Source organism: Arvicanthis niloticus, chromosome 12 (genome assembly GCF_011762505.2).
Source record: "Arvicanthis niloticus isolate mArvNil1 chromosome 12, mArvNil1.pat.X, whole genome shotgun sequence".
Lineage (NCBI taxonomy): Eukaryota > Metazoa > Chordata > Mammalia > Rodentia > Muridae > Arvicanthis > Arvicanthis niloticus.
This window is the reverse complement of record NC_047669.1, coordinates 43,771,796-43,795,580: the sequence shown is the minus strand read 5'-3', so window position 1 is coordinate 43,795,580 and position 23,785 is coordinate 43,771,796. Positions and strand designations below refer to the sequence as shown.

The 23,785-nt window shown below is 41.1% G+C and overlaps 2 protein-coding genes across 3 annotated transcripts in view; one reads left to right on the top strand and one right to left on the bottom strand.

Annotated features, from left to right (window-relative positions):
* Nucleotides 1–23,785, top strand: part of Crybg3 (crystallin beta-gamma domain containing 3) — a 112,816-nt gene that overhangs the window by 44,231 nt on the left and 44,800 nt on the right. The window contains exons 4-11 of one of the 2 annotated variants that reach the window (XM_034514839.2): nucleotides 25–6,148; nucleotides 7,686–7,730; nucleotides 8,017–8,132; nucleotides 9,689–9,836; nucleotides 15,604–15,740; nucleotides 16,487–16,601; nucleotides 18,659–18,694; nucleotides 20,897–21,030. In XM_034514839.2, coding sequence (XP_034370730.1) covers nucleotides 25–6,148; nucleotides 7,686–7,730; nucleotides 8,017–8,132; nucleotides 9,689–9,836; nucleotides 15,604–15,740; nucleotides 16,487–16,601; nucleotides 18,659–18,694; nucleotides 20,897–21,030 — 6,855 coding nt within the window. The remainder of the gene's footprint in view (nucleotides 1–24; nucleotides 6,149–7,685; nucleotides 7,731–8,016; nucleotides 8,133–9,688; nucleotides 9,837–15,603; nucleotides 15,741–16,486; nucleotides 16,602–18,658; nucleotides 18,695–20,896; nucleotides 21,031–23,785) is intronic. The other variant, XR_013113611.1, reaches the window with a different exon arrangement.
* LOC117717590 (non-histone chromosomal protein HMG-17) lies at nucleotides 11,689–12,135 on the bottom strand. The gene has a single exon (XM_034514841.2). The coding sequence runs from the start codon at nucleotides 12,039–12,041 to the stop codon at nucleotides 11,769–11,771; it is 273 nt and encodes a 90-aa protein (XP_034370732.1). The 5' UTR covers nucleotides 12,042–12,135; the 3' UTR covers nucleotides 11,689–11,768.

The following is a 23,785-nucleotide window of genomic DNA, read 5'->3' as shown; positions in this document are numbered from 1 at the left end:
GATACCCGTGCTGTCTCTTCGTAGAAAAGATGCGGCGGTTGGTAAGGCAGAGAAGCCTTCAGTGACGTATGCAACATACCGGGGCCCCACACAAATCAGGAAGTTTTTGAAGCAACAGCCTGTGTTGGAAACTGTGAATCACTTAGCCCGAGAAGATGGAAGCTCTGACTCAAGTACCCAGGCACACATGGGCTCTAGAAGCATAGCAGATGCTGTGACAGTCCCGTTGTCCACAGCCAGCAAAGACGTAGCCACAAAAGGATATTTGCTTGGCGGTCCATTAGAAGTCTCTGGTTATAGCCAAATAAATACCAACCTAGAAAGCAATCAGGGAACCATCCCGGGACTGCAGAATAATGCTTCATCTAAATATATTTTAAATAAAAATAGCCATGGAGGCCCCGGGAGCATTTGGGCGTCCCCTTCTTCTGTGTCTAACCCCAGCTATGTTGTTGGGGACCCTGACTTGCAAACAGAGAGTGGGTTAGTATGCTCCGCAGTGTTTAGAGGAAGCAGAAGTAGCCAAGGCCCTTGTCCAGAATTTCAGAAGAAAACTGCAACCGAAAATCCACTGAGAGTAAACAGCTGTGCTGTGAGTGATGGGCTGCCGTCAGTGCTGGGAGAGGAGCACGCTCAGCCTCAGAGGCCTGCTGGTCCTGATTTCTCTTGTAGTAAATCTGATGGGAGTGACACTACCAAAATGGAAAGAACAAATTTGTCAAGTCCACATAAATCAATTAGGCAGGAAGACATACGGCTGCCAGAGAATAAGTGTTGTGACAAGCCAGCTGTAGATAACCTGTCAAGGCAGAATGTCAATCACGCCCACAGTGCTGCTCTCCAGGGACATGCTGTGACAGACTCAGAACTTGTAAATGAAGGAAAGAAGTCACCTGCCCGAGACTCACAGAAGAATGGGGTTTCAGAAATCTTGAAAGCAACCAAATGTGCCTCAGGGAGTGAGCCCACAACTTTAAGTCAAGTCAGAGCTCCAGAAGTCAGAATTGAGTCCTTACCCAAAGAAACTGAGTCACCATGTGAAACAGAAACCAAAAAGCTTGGTTTGGAACCACATGTCAAAACTCCTCCTCACGAGATGGGAAAAACTCAAGAGGACCCTGGGTCTGTGAAGTGTGTCAGTGACTCAGCGGTTGTAGCATGCACAGAAAGTGAAATAGCACATGAAGTAAAATCTGAACTTAACAGAAATCTTACTTCTGAATCTCCTCTTCTAGAGAATCCTCAGCAAGGCAGGGTTTTCTCTGATGCTGAGACACCTCTTAACCTTGACTGTAAAACTTCTGATTACAGTGCCTCACCTCCTACCTTTGCTTCTAGAATTGACAGGCTTGGCAAGTTGGGTTTCCCTGGTTTAAAGAGTGAGAGATCTACGTCCAGTAAAACTGGACAGGGCAATGTTTTTTCTCATCCTAATGAGTGTCGAGAAGATGTGGGAACTCATTCTGAGGTAGCAGACAGGGAGACTCCTCCTACCCTTTACCTTGGACATGCATCCGAAATCCTTGAATCCAAGGAAATTCTACTTGATGGTAAAAAATGCCAATTTCCTTCAGGTCCTGAAACCACTGGCACTCACTTAGCTGGGATAGGTCTGTTAACCTCTGATCATAAAGACATCTCTGAGCATCTCAATTCTGTTCCATTTCACAGTCCTAAGGAAGCAGAGTTAATTTCCTCAAATGCTAAGGCTAGTAAGAGCACTGTAGAGAAGTATGATTCTTTTCCCTTGGAAACCCAAAATGCTCAAATGTTGGGAAAAGTAGAGGTTTGTGGTCAGAGCAGCTTCCCTGTTGAGTCGAGTTCTGGAAGAGGAAAAGTCTCCTCTATGCTCTTTGTTTCTCAGGCAGAACCCAGAGATGTTTCTCAGTGCGACATTTCCCTTTCTCAAGTAACACTTGCAGAAAAGCTAGCAGAGACTGTTTTATCAGAGCTGAATTATCTAGGTATGGAAAAGGACGAAAATGTTCAACCAGTGGATCACAGAGAAATTAAAGAGTTATGTTTCAGGAGTGGCTTTGAAGAGAATCACCAGACTGGGGTTTCTCCTGCCTCTAAACATCACAGTGTACAAGAAACAGAGATAAACACCCTAGATAACTCTGCTTCTAGTCTCAAAAGTAATCTGCCTGGGATTATGCCTCTTGCTCCAGAGGAGGACTCCACAGGGCACATGGCACAGAACTGTAAAGCTAGTGCTTGCCTAATCAGTCCATCTTTGGCTATTTGTGTGACCAAAAAAAATTCTAGCATCTCTGAAGTGGAAGAACTGAGCTTAGACAACATCTCTCCAAAATTCCAAGAAACTGACAACACACACATATATACATCTTTTCTGGGTTCTGATGCCCATTTGGAGAAAAATGTGTCTGCACCTGAGGGCTCCAGCTCATTGAATGTGCCTTCTTTACTGGGGTTAGAAGGAGAAGCCTCATCACATAGAGACAACTCTTATTTCCAGAATGCTGGTACCACATCTCCCTCCTTTTGTTCCTCTAAGGAAGAAAGCACAGCTGTAAATTTGCATGATCTCCCAAGAAATTTTGAGTCTTTAAAAGTTACTGTAAATCTCACATGTGAAGGTGCTTCTGTTACTGACCCACTGGGCCATAATAGCTTTTATTTGGCATTAGAAACACCTAGCCCAAAAGGGGCAGAAGTGACCTCACTTCAGGGATGTTTAGGGACTCATACTAGGAAGGCATCTCTTGATTCCCCAACCACTGCTTACTTTGACAATCCCATGAAAGCAGAGACAGGAACAGTTGCTAGGGCACCAGTGTCAGTTAACCGATCATGCCAGCAGTGTTCTGAGGCATCTGCTGACCAGACAGAAGCAAGGAAAAGAGCACATGACCCACTTTTACTCAGAAGTGGTTTACTCGCAAAAGCTGATACATTGACTGAGGAGATTTTAAGTTCTGTCAGAGAAGAACTAAAATCCAAACACTTGGTTGGTACCTGCCAGGAGCATCTAGCCCAAGATGATATAATGAATCCAGGTACTGTGAAAGAAGTGATCCCATCGGAAGTGGTGTTAGCAGGGATCCAACTGAAAGAGAGTTTGGAGGAGAAAGGTGTGGACAATATGTCAGAAGTCAAAGAGGAAGAAGAGATCAGTATTTCATCTGCGGTTGGTGAGACAAGTCTCCTTTATGATTTTGATAGAGTGAATAGCTCTTATATGTTAGAAGAACAGGCCAGGGAATTAGTCAATGAGGTTATTTATGCAGCCCAAGAAAATTTCATAAATGATGCTTTTGATAAGATTGAAAATACCTGGGTTTCTGAACCTCAGGCTAACACTTCAAAAAACTGGAACAGTAGTGGTAGTGTTAACCCACATGCTATAGTTAGGGAGTTCTTGGTATCAGAACAGGCAGTAAATCAAAGCACATGTGAAATTAGCGAAAATGAAGTATTAAATAAATTCTCCTCCATAAGTCACTTAGTTAGTGGCACCGAGTCAATTAAAGGAAGAGAAATTGTTCCCTATCAAGAGTCCCCAGGTTTTGGAAGTGGATCTGGACAGTCTGATAGTATGAATTTGCAGAAATCAGAGACTCTTTTCCAAGCTGAAGGCATGCCCCATACAAGGATAGATGATAAAGTGAAGCCACATTTATTTGTCAGTGAGGACTGTAAAAAGGCAGCTGAAACAGAGTGTGTAGATAATCACAAAATGGCAACAGAAGATACTAGAACTCTTGTATTAAATTTCAACTTGCCTCTTGCAAATGATGACATCCATGTGCCTAGCACTTCCAAAAACAGTTTTTCTGATAGCCTTGTATGCATATCCGAAAAAAGTTTTCCAGGACATAATAAAAGCACGCCCCTTGCAATGTCAGATTTAGGGAAAGCACACAAAAATGATAATGAAGTAAATGTAGGGAAAATGGCACTTATACCTTCCATGTTGGAAATAGGAAAGACTAGCAAAAGGGATGCTGAATTGAATATTATGAAACATGAAGCAGCCCCTCTTATGCCACATAGAGAAAAGGCGTGTAAAATGGATGCTGAATTGAACATTACGAATGCTGAACCAGAGGTTAACATCTTCACAAGAGGAGGCATATACCAAATGGATGCTCAGATGTATGTTGAAAAACCTGAGGAATTACCCATCACTTTGGGAATGGAAAAAGCTTATAAGATGGATAGCGACAGGGACATTGGGAAAGCTGAAGTGATGCCTGTTATGTCAGAATTGAAAACGATCCATCTAAAAGATGCTGAGGGAGATATTGTAAAGACCGAGGTGGCACCTATTTCAATTGAGATGGAAAGTTTTTACCAAACACATGCTGAAGGGGATGTTGGCAAGACAGGGGTTGCATCTGTGATGTCAGAAGTGGAAATTTTCTACCAAAAGGATGGTATGGGGATTACTTCAAAGGCTGAAGTGACAGCTGTTACATTCGGAATGGAAGACACTTACCAGAAGGATGAAGAAAGTGATGTTGCAAAGACTGATGTGATAGGTGAGGTACCTGTTGAACTAGAAATGGAAGATATTTATCCTAAGGACTGTGAAGGAGATACTTACAGTACTGGGGGGATGCCTGTAAGGCTAGAAGTGGTAAATACTTATCAAAAATACAGTGACAGAATTACTGGAAAGATGGAGAGACCTGCGTCACCCAAAAGGGATGCTGAAGATGTCCTAGGAAATGCTGAAACAGTCCCGTTTGTATTAGATGTGAAAGAAACACACCAGGAGACAGTACATTCTCCCTTGGACATTTTGGAAAAAAGAGTCCAAAGAGACACTGAAGAGTCAAATGGAACAACTGAGCCTGTGCCTTCTAAAATAGAAATGGCTCCAGAAGATTCCAGGGGCAGCATCGAGAACCCTGAAGTGTTACCTACAGAGGTAGCCATCGAGAGCACCAATGGGACAATACCAGAGGTGACGGTTACACAAATGGAGACCGTGGGTCCTGTCTTTGAAAGTGAAAAGTGTCCTCAGGAGTACATGGAGAAGAGCATTGGAGAAATAGAAGAGCCGCCTGGTGAGGTAAAAGAAGGCTTGATCTTGCACGATGACAGACTTGCTTCGCATTTCAGGGGCTATGAATCGCCTACATTAAGTAAGGATTATGAGGGCTACCCGGCCTTAGCAATACCAGATTTTCAAGAGGAGGATACAGTAGTAAGGCTCAACAAAATAATGTCTGTGCCTGTAGTATATGACAAGAGGAGAAATCTGGATTACCGAGAAGAAAAAGAAGAGTCCAACTTAGCCTTCGTCTCTCAAGATGAACAAGACAGTTCTTCCTTTACTATATTGTATGAGGAACCCCTTCAAGAGGAGGACAGGTACACCTCTGCAGAATTACGAGGAACACGGTCTTTCTTGTTTCCCGACACCTCTTCCAGCAGCATGCCTAGCCTGGCATGTGAAAGGTCTGAGAGCCGAACTGACCTGGTCCATCATTTTGAAAAAGAAGGTAAACTGGCTGAGGCATTTGATGGAGACAATTCAGAGATGTTCTTATCGGTGGAAGCCAAGAGGTACAAAATCTATCCCTTAGCCCTGAGTCCCATTTATGAGGATGACAGTTCACAGGAGGACATTCTATCCAGTGAGGTCTCGCCTGGTCACCATGGCTCCATCAAGTCAAGGGAGAGCGCAAACCAGCCCTCTTCTGTCTTATCCCTCCTACAGTCAGTATCAGAGCGCTTACAGAGAAACTTCGATGGAAATGACAGACAGGTGGCTGAGGAAGAGGAGGAGGAAGCAGCAGGGGCAGCTTCTGGCAAAGGTTTGAGAAATGAAAGGAGGGATCGTGTTACCTTCCACCTGCCAGATCCGTCCATCACCTTTTACCCTGACGATGACCAGGAAAGCGGTGGAATTTCCAAGTCTTACATAGAGTTCAGTGAGCCAACGACCTCCAATCTGCAACATGGCCTGTGGCACGAAAAGGCCTCATTTCTCCAAAAGTCCGATCTGACTTCTAAGTTGCATTCTTCTTTGAAGAGTGCCTATCATCAGTACTTGCAGAGTTCCAGGACTCACTCCTTGGAAACAGGGACCAGATTTGGTGGCACCCTTCAGGAACCAGTGTCCAAGTATTTCCGAGTTCAGGACCACGCAGGCAGATTGAGTCCATATATGGAGGTAAGTTACTATGATTATTAACAAATGAATTCTAGGAATTCTAGGTAGTGAGACTGTCTGAAGGCTCCTTCTGAAAAACCCGAATCTTGGGAAGCTAAGACATGAGAATTGCAAGTTCTAGGCTAGCCTGGCAACTTAGTGGTTTACTGTGTCAAAAGAAAATAAATGAAAGGAACCTTGTATAGATCAGAGTGGTCATCTAGGATGTGAGCCCAGGTTCAGTACACACACACACACACTCAAACACATACAACTTTGAGGTATAAGTTTTGTTTCTTAAAACTTGAGGATTATATTTTGAAGGCTAGCATAAGCTTTAGTTATCTGTTCACAAGAAGAAAGCAAGATTGTTCATTCGGAATGTAAAGGCTCTGTTTAGAAACAAGTGAATTCACAGGCTTTGGCTAGTATTTTCCCTGTACAATGAAGCAGTAATTTACTGAATTTCTCACGTTACAGTGTCTGATGAAATTGCTACATCTCATTTAGCTTGTTTATCTCATGAAATTTTATGTGCGGTAACATTTTTGCCCCTTGGCTTATTATTGTCCATGCCCTCTTCTGGGAGATGCTTCACACAAAGCAGCGTGTTGAGTAGCCCACTATGAAAACCAAAAAGCCACACCATAGCTGAAAAAAAAAAAAAAAAAAAACCCCTCTTAACTTGAGCTACTATGTCTCCCTGGCTTAGAAACGCACAGATGTCTAACATGGAGTTTTCTTTGCAGGCCTTGCCAATGTTCTGAGACTTTCTAGAGAATCCTCATTTGTGTATCTTGATCTTGAACAGCCTTAGCAACACACTAATAGTTGAATACCAAGAAGGTACCCTAAAAGTCAATATGATTTGGAAATAAACAATGATATTAAGTGAAATGCTGGTTTTCTGGTCCCTGCTGCTTATCAAACCCGGTAGTCACTCTACGCTGATACAGACCCTGGGTTCTGGATTGTCCACTTTGTCTCCCCACTCCTGACCGATTTCCCTGGTTCCAGCCCAAGGAACTATCAGAGGGGCTCTGCTCTCTTCCTGGAATATTTTCCTTCCCTCGTTAACTTACTCCAACCTGTTGCAGTTTTTCACTTTAACATCCTGCTCTTTTGAGTTCGCTTACTGCTACTCTTTCCCAAGGAGCCCTTCCTGATGCCGCCTGGCCCGCAGCCTCCCCTCCCTGCCGCTGCCTTGTCCACATTTTCAACTATTATTGGAGCATGGTCATCTGTTTCCCCCTTCCACGCTGTGCTCTGTCGAAGGCAGGGACACTATGTTACTTTCTTCTATATTTACAGTTTCTTTGTTGTTGGGTTTGAGGTTTTTTTTTTTTTTTTTTCTATAGAAAGGTGTATACGTGGCATGGTTATCTAGAAAATGTGTGACAAATGGGTTTGTCACTGAAGAATGTAAACACACTCACATATGTATATACACACATGCATATATATATATATATATATACACACACACACACACACAAAATATACGTATTTTTTTTTTTTACCCAGTTATCTCTTAGTTCTTCCACTTTTATTATTTCAGAACGTTGACAAACAAACTCTGAAGTGTATTCCAAGGCCTGGAAAGGTAAGCATAATGACTTCCTGTGGGCTAATGTAAATACTGAAAAATTTGGTTGCTTATAGGCTTGTGGAATTGAAGGCAAATACTTTTAACTGACTTAGACAGTGAGGTTTTTTTTTTTTTTTCTTTTTTTTTTTTTTTTCACTTAAGGACTTACCTGCAGCAATTGCTTCAAATATTTGCCTAACTCATGCAGGGAATTTTATTGTCTATGTTGTATGACATTTTGAACTGTTTTATGCATTATTAAAATTAGTCATTATGACTACCCACTTACTATATGTTACAGATGATAATCTATGATCTCCATGGAAGTAAATATAAACAAGAGGTCTACTGTAACATCCCTGATGCTACAACATGGTCTTTCCCAAATGGGGCACTGATAAAAGTTGTAAGGGGCTGGTAAGAATCCTCCTGACATGTTATAACCTATTACCTAGTGTCACCCATGTCACCTTATGTTTGTGCTCTTTGTAGTTTTTATTAATGTCATATTCTCTTTCCTCATTTCACTAGGATCTCTGGAATGCTGTTAGTGTTTTATAACATATTCTTTTTATTAACTATGACATGCTATATAGGCTGTTTGTAAGTGCTTAATGCCTGCAGTGATTTGCAAGACCCAATGTATATTGCCAGGGTCATTTTACAGTTGTAATATTATCAAGATAGATTTGCAAGTCAAGTTGAATGAAATGTGGCTTTGAAAAATGAGTTCAGAGTTGTGGGAAGCCGTGGAATGTGAAGGCCGCATGGAGTCATTTGCATTGCTGACACACTCAACAATGGAGGAATTCCTAGTATGGTCGAAAAATGAAAGGAAATCGCCTTTGTTATTATGGACACTGCTCCGTGGACATGCTGGAGCCAGAGTTTTCATGTCCAGTGTTTAGGTTAGCCCAGGCCAGTATGTGTTCTGTAAACAAACGTGGTGTCTTCATGAAGGAAGACTAATTCTTGTCTGTAGTACCCAGTGTTAGATAAATGAAGGAGGAAGCGTAACTTGGAGTCCTTAAATTATTTCTATATAAATGTATGCTTTGTGTATGTGACAAATTATGAAGTCTATGTGTGCATAAATACATATCCAGGCCTCTACTGAGAGGCTTCCCACAACTCTGAACTCATTTTTTCAAAGCCATGTTTCATTCAACTTGACTCGCAAATCTGTCTTGATAATACTACACTGTTTAATATTTTAAAATTTATTTAATATTTTTCATTTTATGTGTATGATTGTTTTGCCTCCAATGTAAGTATACCACCTGTTATAAAGTCTAGTAGTTTAAAATTTACATAAGCTGGAGAGAGAACTCAGTGGCTAACAGCACTGACTGCTCTTCCAGAGGTCCTGAGTTCAATTCCCAGCAATCACATAGTGGCTCACAACCATTTGTAATAGGATCTGATACCCTCTTCTGGTGCATCTAAAGACAATGGCAGTGTATTCACATATATAAGGTACATACATACGTACATACATACATACATAAATTTAATATAAAATATTTATGCAAAAAATATTTATATAAAAATAGTTTTAATTTTATGTGTATGAGTGTTTTGCCTGCATGTCTGTAGGCGTACCAGATGCATGCCTGCTACCTGTAGAGGTCAGAGGAGAGTTTCTTTTCCTGAAACTGGAGTTAGGAATGACAGTGACCCATCATAAGGGTATTGGGGACTGAAGGCGGATCCTCTTCAAGAGCCATAATTGCTTTTAACTACTGAGTCATGTCCCCAGTACCCTGCCCCCACCCCATATCAGTATTTTTATTTCTAATTTGTACAGATACTTTAAAACGTAAGTTAGTCTATTATTATTTAAACCGTACCCTTTTATGCTAATCAAGGGAGATAACCTAGCTTTAAAAGATGAATCAGGCGACCTGTGCCCTACTCAGTACTGTTTTTAAGAGAAGTAGATTCACCAGATCTTTGTGCTTCCGTTTGCTTAGCTGGATTTTGTATGAGAAGCCCCATTTCCAAGGGCAGAAGTGTGTGTTGGAAGAAGGGGAAAAAGTGTTAAACCGGGACTGGCTTCTTCAGAACAGGAAGCACCCAGAAAGAAACTTTGTGCTGGGCTCTATCAAACGTGTCTTGAAGGTAAGAAAGCTGCTCATTTTCCACTACATTTATTTCTCTTTTGTCAGGTAGGATAGGTGTGCCATGGCCTGATGGGGCTAAAAGGTATTTGCTAGTGTCTGTGCTGCTTTGGTGACCTTCATATTTAAATGTCTATGTATCAGTTGTTTAAGATGACTTAAACAATTAGACTTACAAAAATGTAATAATTTAAAATGCTAGCTTTAAAAAATATACGTATCTGACATAGATCTAATGCTAGGTATAACCACTATTGGAATCTTTAAGAAAAATGGGTAGTTGTCTCTGTCTTTTGCTAACTCAAATCCTGCTACGTTATGTGACTGGGGTGTGTGTGTGTGTGTGTGTGTGTGTGTGTGTGTGTGTGTGTGTGTGTCTGTCTGTCTGTGCATGCGTGGGGGAATGGTGTGTCTGTATGTGAATGTGCTGCAAGGTAGGGACAGCGGAAATGAGAGCGAAGCTGAAAGCGTTGCTGTTTAGTTTTCTGTTTAAATGAAGATGAGAGAGGTCTTCCAACCTGAAGACATTTCATGAGAGCCTATGTGGTAGCTTAGACTACTAATTAGGGCAGACCTTAGATTAGAGCAGGGTCTCTTCTCTATGTCCTTGATATTTCCCTCAGAAAACCATGTAAGACATGATACAGTCCAGTTACTAATGTGGTGACCATAGATATGGAGGGTGTGTGTGTATGTATGTATGTATGTATGTATGTATGTATGTAAAACAATAATTTAAAAATTGAGGTTGTGAATTTGGGAGGCTGAGGAACACAGGAGTTGGGGTGCACAAGACAGGAGTGATGTATATTTGGTGCTGAGGTATGAAGTGTGCACCCCAGTGATTTTCCAGTGTGGGAAAATTCTTCATTATTTGCCATGTAATTAAGTTTTGGGTAGTTGGAGAGAAAAATTAAACTTAGCATACAGAAATATTCAAGTTATTGAATATCTACGTGTATTGTATACCAATTAGAACTACAAAAAGATTCATATCTATCAAGTACCTGTGACTGCTTCTGGCCCTGATGACTGTCATGGGCACTGGGAAGAGAAGTATTGGAGGCTTTGGGTCTTATTTCAGGTTGGTTGAAGTCTGGGGAAGAATTTTTTTTTTTTTTTAACTGTAATCAGCTTTATTAAAGATCCTTTTCATAAACAATCATGGTATTTCAGGCAGGACATGGGTAGACAATCAACAATATACAAGAACTTCCAAATTCCCTTCTTGTATAGACTACCAAAATCAGAAAGCCACTATAAAACCCAATAAAATCTTCATTCAATGCTTTGAAAACGGGGAGTAGCTTAGAGTGAGGGTTGACATTTCACATTAAGGATGTTGTTTAACAACTTTTCACAAGCCGACCCTGACTTTCAGGAAATGAATATGGCAGAATTATCAATCTGAAGATCCACAATCTTTTATAAAAGGAACCCGTGCTCTTCTGAGAACACTCAGTGATGTCACTGTAAAGTCCACATTGCCCAACAGACTGGAAAACCAATTTCGGGGGGCCAGGTTCCAACAGGTCTCTGGTCTTAATGGAATTAAGTCTCTGTTGATGGTACAGGGGGAAGAGCATATGAAAATGAATTTAGAGTTTCCCCAGACCACAAGGCATTTTATGCCTTGGTGGCCACGTGTGTCAAGACCAGGACGTCTCTCCTGGAAACCAACAGAAGCTTTTCAAAATTATCAAGGAAAGAGGTTTTCTTTTCTATCCTCAATCCAGCTTGGGAGATATTTTGTTAGTGACACATGATCCTCCCCCCACCCCCCCAACAATGAAGTGTTCTGTGTGCTAACAATATAGCTTAAAAAAAAAAAAAAAGTAAAACAAAATTCTGCATTTTTATAAAACTTGATAAAAAATAGTATTTCAAACTGTACAGTCACCAGAAGTACACAGTTATCAAAAATGCACACACGTCACTTGGCATCTCCGGCACCTTCAGCTTTCTGTGCCTGGTCTGTTTTGGCATCTCCATTTTCTGCGGGGTTATTCGCATCCTTGCTAGCGTCGGCTTTCCCCTTCTTCCCCTTGGGTACCTTCTCTCCCTTCTTTGCAGGGGCCTTTTTAGGCTTGGGCTCTGGCTTTGGAGGAGCAGGTTTAGCAGACAACCTTGCAGATCTTCTCTGTGGCTCGTCCTTCGCCTTGGCTTTGTCTCCTTTAGCATCCCCTTCAGCCTTTCTTTTGGGCATGGCGGCGGCAGGGGACGTCGGCGCTGAACACGGGTATACAGCGGCGCGCGGGTTTGGTCCGTCCGGGGGTCGTCCTCGCTGCTTCTTCACACTGCTCCCTGGGGAAGAATTTGAGTTGGAAATTACTCTCTGGGGTCCCCTGGCACGTAGGGAATCCGCACCTTACCTGAGTCAGGTGGTATCTGAATTAGAATCTTAAAGGGATAAACAAGGAGTAGATGGTATGGTAGACTATCGAGTCTTAGGTTCATGGCACTGCACAAAGATTAGCATGGCCGAGGGGATTGTGTCTTCTTCCATATTTGGAGCTAACTGTGATTGTGTCTGCAAAGCCCATTTAAATGGTCATTTAATTATCTACCTTGGTAAAAATTTCCTCAAATGAATTACTGATTTGTAGGTAGAATCTTTTGGGATTTGCGTAGCTTGTGATCTTGAGCCTTCCTTGGCACCATGCCAACCCTCGTGGGGAGAAAAGTGAGCAAGATTTGGCAACCGGCCACTCCTACAACTCCATTAGATCAAACAAGAGCACAAGCAAACGTAATCTGCTGAGCATGGAAGTTTAAATGCGTATTTGCACATCTGCCTTTTGAACAAAAATGAGTTCTGCTCACGTTTCTCCCTGCCTTCCACTGTTTGTTCATGGAGTCGTTTTCTTTGTGGTTTAGAGTGATTGATCACATGGCCTCAACAAACCAACCAACGTTTAGTGTGGGAGGAAAATCGAATTACCAAGCCTCTAACAGAAAATGCAAGAATATTGTAGAGAGTGAGAATTGGGCATGAGACTCGCTTCTCTGGCGATGGTGGAATTCTGCCTAGGGATAGCTTCTTTCTCGTGGCAGCTCCCGCCCTGCCCAGGCTTGCCTAATCCAAGGTTATCTTGCTTCTTCATCTTGGTTTCAGTTGCTCTCCTCTGAACTTAAGGCTCTGATTTAATGATGTCTTCGCTGGATTATGAACAGACTCAGCAGGGCCCTTCAGGTTCAGCTGGCGCAAATTCTATTTAAGGCCAGCATTTGCAGCCAGTGAAGATAGAGGTTGGGGGGTTGTGGACAGCACAGTGACACCAGGGGCAGTCTTTTTTGAAATCAGAGTCAGTATTGTAAATGTCCTTGTTTCCTGGGCATTGTATGCTTGTTTTAAAGGTAGGTATGATCCTTTCATTATGACTAGAAATCACTTAAGGTAATGCTGTCATTAGTGAACCATGAAGAGGGAGCATTGGTAGATTGACTAAAAGCATCTTGTGTAACATGGAGGAAAATTAGTTCTACTTTTTTCTACTCCTTTAGTTAACTATGGTTCATTCTTACTTTTCTCCCCTCTAGTCTTGACTTAAGCATATTAATCATTATGAGTAAAAGGTGGCGTTAGTAGGAAAGTGTGGGATGAAGTCTGCCCACTTCTGAGTCAGCTGTTTGTTGTTGCTAGGTTACCATAAAGGATCCTCTCGTTGTTAGAGTTTGGCTGCCTTTGCCCATCAGTAATTATACAAGTCTTGAAAAGATGCTATTTTTGTGACTACCCTCCCCAGAGACGGCTTAGTGAAGTCTTTTTCAACCGACTTGAGTGAAAACTGGGTTTGTAGTATCTGAGGACCAAAGGCTTCTGGGTTTGTTTTCTTCTTCCTTTTCTTTTTTTTTCCCCTCTCTCGTCAAGCAGGCATTATGCTTTGGCTGCCTTGCTGCCTCCTTCTGCGTTACTGGAGGCACAAATGCCTCTTAGCTTTTTCCCTTTCAGAGTCCACCACCCAGACATTGTTTGTGTAACACAATGCGGAGGAAACTTGTTTTTGTGAGACGTTTAGTTATGTATTCCACTACTGTACCTCTGCTCCCCGGGGGAACATTAATATAGCAGCATTTGAAGTAGCATTAGCAGCACAGTACACAAAGGACCATTGAAGACTGACAGGTGACCGGTCTGGGCATTTCTGCCTAATTGTGAAGTGAGACTTGAGAAGGAAGTAGACTTTTTCCTTTTTGTTCGTTTAATATTGAAGGCCGATTAACTTTAGTTTACTGAAACTTAGAACCTATTTCTGAAAAGGAGACGTATACATTTAATTGCTTTCAGAACTGTATTTTAAGGCGAACATCACAATTTATATGTCATGCTTATACATAATGAACATGCTCTGTTGATACTTTGGTCTGTTTATGGTGGGGAGTGCTTTTCTCTACCTAAATTGTATCATTTTGGGAAGACAGTTGTGGTAACACATTTTGACTGTTATCATCTGTTGGGCACGTAATTCCCTAGAATAGCATATTCTAGTTAATGTCTTACTTCATTTATTGATGACAATGATTGAGAACTCCATGCGTGGAATAGCAACCCCCAAAAGGAAGTTGTCCAGTCCGTAGTTAGCGATGTCTCTGATGATTATCACATGTGCTCATTTTATTAAAATGCCTTCATATGAATTTCAAGTGGTAGAGGTGAGACTTGGTTACCGACATTTGAATTGTAGAACTAAGCACCGAGGGTTATGTGTTTGGACAGAATGGTATCTGTAGATTTAGAAAAGAGATAAATCATTGTGATTCTAATCCCTTAAGAAAGGACAATATTTTAACCATCACTCAAGAGAATTTTAGGTATTGTAAGAGATTACCCTTTATAAAGAGGGTTGTCTATTTAGATGCATCATGAACGCAGCGTATAAAACTACCACAGATCCAAGTTGGGTGGAGATAAACGAAGTGGCCAAGGTGTGACTGCAGAACTCTGGGAAGTGCCTGTGCGTCTTGATTCCTTAGAAAAGCAGAGACAAAGAGCACTCTGGTGTGCACTGATCCCGAGAGTATCTCAGGGGAAGGAACATTCTTAGAAGGTGGGTTGTTTAAAGACACTCCTGCCTGACTCCTGCTTCTGAGTTAGGGCTATGGTTGCAGTTTGCAGCAGCAGTCAAATTAGGTTAAAAAGGGCTAGGCAAGTGTCATTTTAAAGGGAGTTCTGCCGGGGCAGGCTGACAGCAAGTGTCTCATTTTTAAAGGCCAGGGTAGAGTCAAATATCATAATAAGTCAACTTGCACTGAAAAACAGCACAGCCTCATAAGGAGGCAAACCCATTTCCTTTTTCCTCACTTCCAGTTCCTTCTCCTTTGTTGATGTAAATTAGATAAACACACTGGAGGGCCAGGGCCTCTCCGGGATTTTTTTTTTTTTTTTTTTTTTGTCCCTTCCTCCCTTAAGGCTTTGTTATGCTTCTGAGAAGGAAGACCTGCAAACCTTTGGCACTCCAACCCTATACTAAGTGAGCCACTCTTAATGGGACAAGTATTTTTAAAAACAAAGCAGAAAAAAAAAAAAACAAAAACGAGTGACAGTAACTTTTCTCACAATGTTTATATAGTTGTCAAGTTATTCACATGACTCCTGGAAAAACTGTGTTTAAAGCCCATGCTGAAGTATCACCAGTTCCACCCTGTGTTGTTCTCCCAGAGAAATCCCACTACACAATGAAATCATTGTTAACTGTGTGTCCTGGGTGTTTACAGCACTAGCCTGTGTGTGTCTCTCAGTGACTTCAAAGGTGATTTTTCTTCTCCAGGATTGCAGCATTCCGGAGATAGAGCTGTGCCCCAAGTCGGACCCTGGGTTCGGCCCCATCTACATACACCGATCTGTCCCCAATCTGGAAGAGCTGAACATCCCCAAGTCTACGTCCTTCACTGTGAAGTCAGGAGTGTATGTGTCAGCTTTTCTATATTATAGTGATTAATGGCCACCGACGTTAACGTTTTGCCTTATGTTTCAGTAGATGACATGTGCGTTCTGAAGTTTTAGTCAGTTAGTGTCGTTTATGCTCCTGGGAACCCAAGGAAGACTACTTCCTGGCTTAAAACAGATCCTGTCTTTCTTTGGATCCAATTAAGGCTATGATGTATGACTTCCAGGAGCAGGCACAGCCTGCTGATAGATAGATAGATAGATAGATAGATAGATAGATAGATAGATCACATTGTCTTTTTATCTAACACATTTGGGGATTGAGAAATAAAAGCATGTCTCTGGCCTAAAACTTTGGAACCTGAGCAGTTTCTAGCTTACGTTAGCCATTGATTCCCTCCTCACTGCCAGTCACTGGTCTGTTCCACTTCTCCATTCCCAGAGGCAAAGGCCGAGTGTCACTCACCTAGTGATGAGTGATTGGCCCTAGGGTACGAGCTAGCAAGCAAAGACTTTTAAGTTATGGTCTGCCTGCATTAAAGGCGCCTTGTATCTCAGGTCATAGAAAATTCTAAGGCAGAAATTAATACACAATACTCATAAACAAGTTAGAAGGTAGAGAGTGTATGAATATAAATACTTTAACCGTGTTACCCTTTAGTGTAATTCTATCCTGGAATTTCTTGATCGTCCTTTTTCCTCTGAGAGAGCCAAGCTAAACTATCATTGTCATACTTTAACCGACCATTTTGTACCTTGTTCAGTTGGCTGGCCTACCCAGATATTAATTTTAAGGGGCAAGCTACAATTTTGGAGGAAGACCAGGGGCTCTTCGAGATTTCTGCAGCAGACATGAAATCACTGCATCCTCTTCAGATGGTAAGCAGATTCAACTAGAGGCCTTCCTCTTCCCCAGCACCCACATGTGCGGATCACGCAGCTGTGATCATTGCCGATAGCCCTCAGCCCCAAGGATGCATGCACCACTGAACTGCCCAACTGCATATTGTGTGTCTGCTCGTATTATACAGAATGTTTGCATTTGCTTTGAACCGCGGCAAGTCTATTGCAATGCATACAGTTTTTGATAAGTATCGTTGTATGAAATTTTAAATGTTTAATGAAGTCTGGAGTCTGTCTTGTAGATACTCATTAGAAAATTAGTTGTAATCTTGCGAAGGTGAGGATAGAGGCCTGACCTCCAGTAATTAAAGGGGACATTGTAATGGTTGTGGTCCTCCTGTCGTTGTCCAGTGAGGCATGAGGGCCATACCCATCCCGATGTCTTTTTTCCTGGAGAGGGGATACTTTTGATATTAACCCCTATGCAGTCAGGCTTGTCCCTCAGGGAACCCAGAAAGATACTTTAAATTTTATATTCCTTTGCAGTGCTTAGCCTTGCAGCCTAAGCGAGAATTCAGATCGCCAGTCAGAAGGGGTTCTGGGTGGCCCCTCTCTGCTTGGTCTAGGGGCGGAAGTCCCCTCTTTTAGGTTGTGTGGAGATGGGTTTTGGGAATACCCTGGATAGGCCTCTATTCCCGCCTTCGAAAGATTAGAATTGCTATGGCCCTTCTATACTTGGAGAAGAGAGGAGATGTCAAGGGCAGCCCTGCTTATACACTGACAGCCTAAAATCAGCCATAGGCCTGATATACATGCCTGCTAACACAAAGTCTTGGGTCTCTGTGGAAAAACACTGAAACAGATGGCTATAAGCTATTGTAAACAGGCAGCTTCTGTGGAAATTTACCAGCCTGAGTAGTCATAGACCTTGTAAATAGGCAGTCTTGGTTGGATCTAATACCAACCTAGATAAGGACAAGTGAATCATGGGTAGAGTCATAGTGACCTGTCCCCTGAACCTTCACCTAGCTGATACCTTGTTCTGGAAGATATCTGTACTCCCCCTGAACAACTATGCTCCTGTGTCATCCCCTTCCCCACATCCTGCCTTTTTGTGTTTATAACCCCTGTGTGAAAAAAGTAAAGATTCAAATTTAATTAAAAAAAAAATCAGAAAATATTTAAGTGAAATAAACCTGGCTCGGGAAAGAGAAAAAAAAGAAAGAAAAAAAAAAGAAAAGAAAAAAAAAAGCTCTAGAGGACAATTATTTTTAAATTTTTGTTTTAAAAATAAATTCTAGGTACACAGAAGAAATTAAAAATAATTAGTTGTAGTAGATTGTCAGTTTCAGTTTGAAAATGAATAGGAAACTTGGCATTGATAATAAGTTGGTTGCTCTGTCAGTGTTTACCTTCTTAAAGAATAAATAAGTGCCTACAGCATTGCTGTGGCAAACTCTCTTTGAGACACAAACTATTCAATTAAACGCAGGCTGTGTGATAGAACATGCTTGGTTGTGTGCCTTGGAAAACAGAAATAAGGACAAATGCAGAAATCTCACAATGTGCAAATTTTGACACTAACATTGCAGAGTTTGGACTTTTTGTGAGAATGGTGTTGCTATATGTAGCGTGCAGTCTTGACGTCCCAAGGACATTAGGTATTATCAGCTGTGTTGGCAGAACTGGGAGGTGTCGGTATGGAGATGGGGCAGTGCCATCTCCATACCAAATTTAGAAAACCTAAGTGGTTCTGGGAAATGCACTGGCTATGGGGCATAGGAATCTGTTCTGCCAAGTGTAACTTCTGTAGCTCTTAGCAGGTCTGCTCTGTTTGGGATACTCTACAGCTGCTAAGTCAAGTCTTTAATTGCTTGTGTGTGATTTGAAATCCCCTGCCCCCTCTATACTGATATAGATCAACCTGCCACGGTTTTGCCTACTGTAGGGTTTTGGATTTACCATAGTTAGGTTTTGACTGCTGCATAATCTACATGTCCTAACTAATGAGATTTTTGTAACTTACACATAACTTTGTTACTTTCTCACTTTTTATATATTCACGCTGTCTTTAAATATCTTGTTATCTTTAGGGTGGACTGAAAGTGGAAATGCCTATGAACTTAAAGGTAAGTCTTGAGCTGGCTCAAAAGACTGACCACTAATCTTTTAAATATTGATATAATGCAGTTACCTGACTACATGCCAACCTAACAAGTGGAGGCGGCAGTAGTTGGAAGTGACTGTATAGAAGGTTTTCTGAGGGCCCATGCTGTGGAAAAGGGCGTGAAGACAGTGTTCAGAGATGGAGGCCTGTGTGGTCATCTTCCACAGACCCACCCATCGCCCACTGTGTAGGAAGGTGACAGGTTCGATTTCTGTTTAGTGATGGAGATTCTGAGATTGAAGTTGGTACCCAAGTGAATCCAGTGGAACGCAGCTGGATTTCCAAGGCTGGTGCTTGGAAAGAGGCCGTTGCTGACCGAGGCACGGCCTAGCTCCTGTTGGACGTGTGTCAGTCTGTAAGGATGAGTGCAGAAAAGGGAAGCAGAGGTAGAGGCAGTGAAAAGTGGGTAGTGGAGGTGACGGGATCAAACACATTACAGAGAAGGACACAGAGCTGCAGAAGGTGCGTAAGGAGTGATGGGAAGAAAGTCAGCTCAGTGGTCAAGATGCAGACAGCCTTCAGAGGTAGGAAGTAGCCTCTTGAGCCAGAGGTAGCTGTGGAGAGAGACTCCCCTCATCCCTTTCACAAGGTAGGATGCCACCAGTGCCTCCGGTCTTTCTCTGTGCTCCACATCACAATTTATAGAATTGACTGCAAATTTCTCAGTCACATGGAGGGAGTCTTTTAAAACTCACATGTCCGAATGCATCTTTTACACCTTGCCTGCATGCTGGAATCATCTGAATTTTAAAAAGACTCCAGCCTAGTTTCTATTCTCAGTAGACTGTTTTGATTTTGAAAGAGGTCAAAAATGCTCAAAGTTTCCCAGGTGATGAAAAACGCAGCAAATACCGTGAACTGCTGATCTGACTAATAAATGTAGAGTCACCTGTGACACTGCCCACGTGACTTCTGCTGTGGCAAATCACAACTTCATGTGTGAGAAGCTGAAATGTCCTGGGGCATTTGCAGTTTGACAGGTTGTAGACATATATGAGCGGATTGATTTTCATAAGTAATCACAACTTGTCAGTTAGAAATTAATTAACATTGATGATATCATGAGAGCTTATTCATGAAGAAATACTGCTTTTTACTTAGCTTGAATATCATCACACACAGCAAGTACAAAGCCTGAATAAAACTTCATTGTGTACGTTTGTGTTTGTATGTATGTGTGTGTGTATGTGTGTATATATATGTATATATGTATGTTTGTGTATATATATGTATGTATTTATGTATGTATATTTTGACTTTGTTTATATATAACAAATATATACTATTTTATTTATAACATATAAAAATATATACTTGTGAAAATGTAGTATGTAGAAGCATCAAGATTGATATCTGTAATATTACAAATGCTTTAGGAACAAATTATAATTTTTATTTAGTTATATGTATTTAAGCTTAGGGACTTACTCACCAATATCTCAGGGTTTAGTTGTATACCGGTTATTCCGTTGGTCACAGCGAGGACTACAGATGAAGTATGGACAGATTGACCCTGTTATCACAGCTGGGCATTTAGGGCAGTGGGTACTTGAAAAGTAAAACAAGCAAAATAGTAAAGAGAGCACAGTGTGGTGACAGTTCTCTGCTGCTGTCCATCTGTCCCTGCCCCACTCATAATACCACCTCCAGATTGAACCCAACGTCCAGTTAGCAGAACACTTGAGTTTCCAGTCATTTCCCAATGTCAGAGAGGATTGCATTTGAAGTTTAAAACCTTACACCTCTTCCTCTTCAGCAAATATCAACAACTATAAAAAGCAGCCAGTGTTTGAAGGAGTGTTTGGTTTTTGAACTCAGTAGGTGATTTGGTTTTATGTACCGGAAGCTCCATATGTTTTCACTTCTTATGGGACACAAGGCAGCTCCACAGCACACAAATGATACAAGGAAAATTCGGGAATCATCAGTTGAGCCTGCATAGTGGTCCTAACGTTTGAGTGACTAGAGAGAACTGTGAGAGTTAGCGGTAGGCTCTGAGAATTTCATTCTTCCTGAATACCAAATGCTATTTTAAGTCGTAAAAGTAGATAAAAAGGCAGATATTGTTCCCTATTCATGTTTTGTCTTTCATGCCACTTATGTAATTCAAAATGTATCCATGGTATAATATGAGCACATTAAATAACAGTTTCATGTTTTTCAGGTTATCATTTATGAGAAATCTCACTTCCGTGGACATACCAAAGAGTTTAGTGAACATATAGATTCTGTCCCTAAGTTTTTAAAAAGTGATAAGGACTTCCACAGCATTGGATCAATTCGTGTCATTGGTGGAGTGTGAGTGTCATATTTTCAGTACATGATTTATTAGTCTACTTGTAAAGATTAGCTCAAAAAAATGTGCTAAACAAGACAAAGTCGCCAACCTTAACCTTACAGACTATCTTCATTCTGTGATGTAGAAAATAAAATGTATAACTTAGTAGTGACAGCCCACATACTGGTTTTAAAGATTTGAAATAGAAACAATATTGTGTATTTAATTCGAAAACGTAATACCTAGCATTCCTAAAACATTGTAGAAGAATTGCAAGGTTAATTTCTCTTCTCTTCTCTTCTCTTCTCTTCTCTTCTCTTCTCTTCTCTTCTTTTCTTTTTTTCTTTCTTCCTTTTCTTTTTTTTATATAGATTACGAACATGAGTGAAGGCCTGGTTTTTAAATCTGTTATTCTGTTCATCTATTATTGTTGGCTAACTTATGTTCTGAGGGCCTTGGTGATGTTATCATATTAAAGGAGTAAGAGTGAGGCTGTGATCCCAGAGTCACAAGTGTTAACAGTTGTGCTCCCCTGTCCTGGAACCACTCTTGATGAAACCCTCCAAACACAGGGGTGTTGCTGTGACCCCAGCTTCAATCAGCATTACTGCAGTAAAACCCTAGAAAACTTGTACGCAGGCTAGCGCTTACTTTGGTATTTGTGTTCTTTGGGAGTAAAAACACCAAAGAGAAACTTAGCTCAAAGCTGATTGGCTGTTGAAAGTTGAGAGGTCAGTGCTGGTACCCACCCAAAAACATTCTCATGTCTCCCTTCACACAGTGGTTATTTTGAATGTAGTTCATTTTAATGTCAAATATCAATGTAACATTGTACAACTTGTTTATGCCCCTGTAGCGAACAATGCTTTAAAAATATTTATAGGTGTGTGTGACCTGTCTATAGTCACCTACTATAGTTCTATATTTGTGGCTTGTGATACAAATTCATGACTGCCATGTCAGCCAAATGAGAGTAGAAGAAAACTATTGCAGATATATAGGCCATATTGATACTTGGGTCTAGCATTCCAATAATCATTAGTTACTTATCCCTGAATTTAAAATATGCTCTGCGTTAAACAGACATACACAGTTTGGCCAGACACATTTTTATTCTATTGTGTTTATTATGTTCTCTGGTTTGTGAACACATGTGCATTGTTAAAACTTTGCTATAGACTTTTTTTCTTTTTCCCTCTCTGTAACCTAAATGTTTTCCCGTGTGAACTAGATGGATTTAAAACTGGTGTTCTGCCTTAAAAAGGATTCTCTGTTAAAATTTAGTGTGATCAGTATTATTTTCTAAAGTGGTTTTTTAAAAAAAAGTGAAAAATGGCCTATGATAGAGAACACACACTCAGTTTTATGTGAATGGCTGATAAAAAAATACAGTTTCATATCAATGGCCTCTGATAGAGAACACACATTCACAGTTTTATATGAATGGCCCATAATACAAAATACACACTCACAGTTTCATATGAATGGCCTCTGATAGAAAACACACACACACACAGCTTTATATGGCAGTCAAGAAGAAAAACACAATGTTCCCACTTAGAAGATAAAGGACTTGCTGGTCGTGTTGCCCACCTCTCTCATGGACTTTTAGCTGGTTAGCTTTGTATGTGAATGCTACAATGTGGCCCTTCTTCATCCCTTTTCCATTTTGAGGAATCTGAATGCAGCAAAACTGGTGATATATAATTTCTTAATGGTCATTATGAAATAGATACAGTAACCGTGATCCATTTAAGATTAAGGTCTTTGTATTGTTCATTCTTTTTCTCAGTCAAATATAGCTCAAAACAAGCTTCAAACAACTTGGTTATTATGAAAGACAGATTAGACAGTCTTAAGCTTTCTGTGAAATTTACCCTCTATTTATTTTATCCTCACTAAACTCAACAGTATGTTCATAGACTCACTCCACTTACCGTGGAATTCCTCTCCCTAGCATTGTATACTCATAGAAAGAGAAGGCAGAGAACTGAAGAGTGGCTGACAGTGGACAGCTCTGTGCTGTGGGAAAAGTTTTTTTTTTTTTTTTCTTTTTTGTTTTTAATTCACTGCTTCAGAGGAATGAAGAAAGAATAACAGGCAATAGGCAGCCTTCTTGGGCTTCATGTTTTTCAAGTTTCTGAATCAGAACTTCCCAAACTATGAGGCTGTTACAGTGTATCCATTTGGAAGGTCCCACCTTTACTGCTTAGCTCAGGTGAAGGCTATACTTTTTACAGGCAGCATATTTGGTGAATCACCTGTGCCCACATTGCATTAGGCACCCGTGGGTGTGATCTTTATAAAGGAGTGAGGTTCACACAGGAGCCTAAGAGCTGGTAGTGTTTACCAGTGTCTCCTGATACTGTTAGAGTAGAACTCAGGAAACTTGTGCTTCCTGTTTCCACGATGAGCGCTGATAAGATGCTAGGATGAAGGTTTCCCACCCATAAGTATGTACAGATGTTTTAGTCCATACATGTTTAGTCCAGTCTAGTGGCCTTTCCCAGTTTCTCCTGGGGGAAATCTCCTGGTGTTGTGTTTTATCTGCAACTGGGTGAAAAGCTCCTTTGGCTTAAGCCCCGAGTGAATGATGAATACAGCAGCCCTCCCTTGGTTCCAGAAGGGTTTAATCAGTGTAATGAAGAAGATTTCTTTGGACCTTGGTGTGGGCTTGATCCTTTTCTCGTTGGCCGTGTGCACTTTCCATTATTTCTGCTTGGCAAACCCTTCTCTAACCATGGTGAGATATAGTACAAGTCATGCCACGAACAC

Bases quoted from the DNA above. Each gene is read 5' to 3' on its own strand.
- LOC117717590 (XM_034514841.2), bottom strand. From the start codon at position 12,041: ATGCCCAAAAGAAAGGCTGAAGGGGATGCTAAAGGAGACAAAGCCAAG.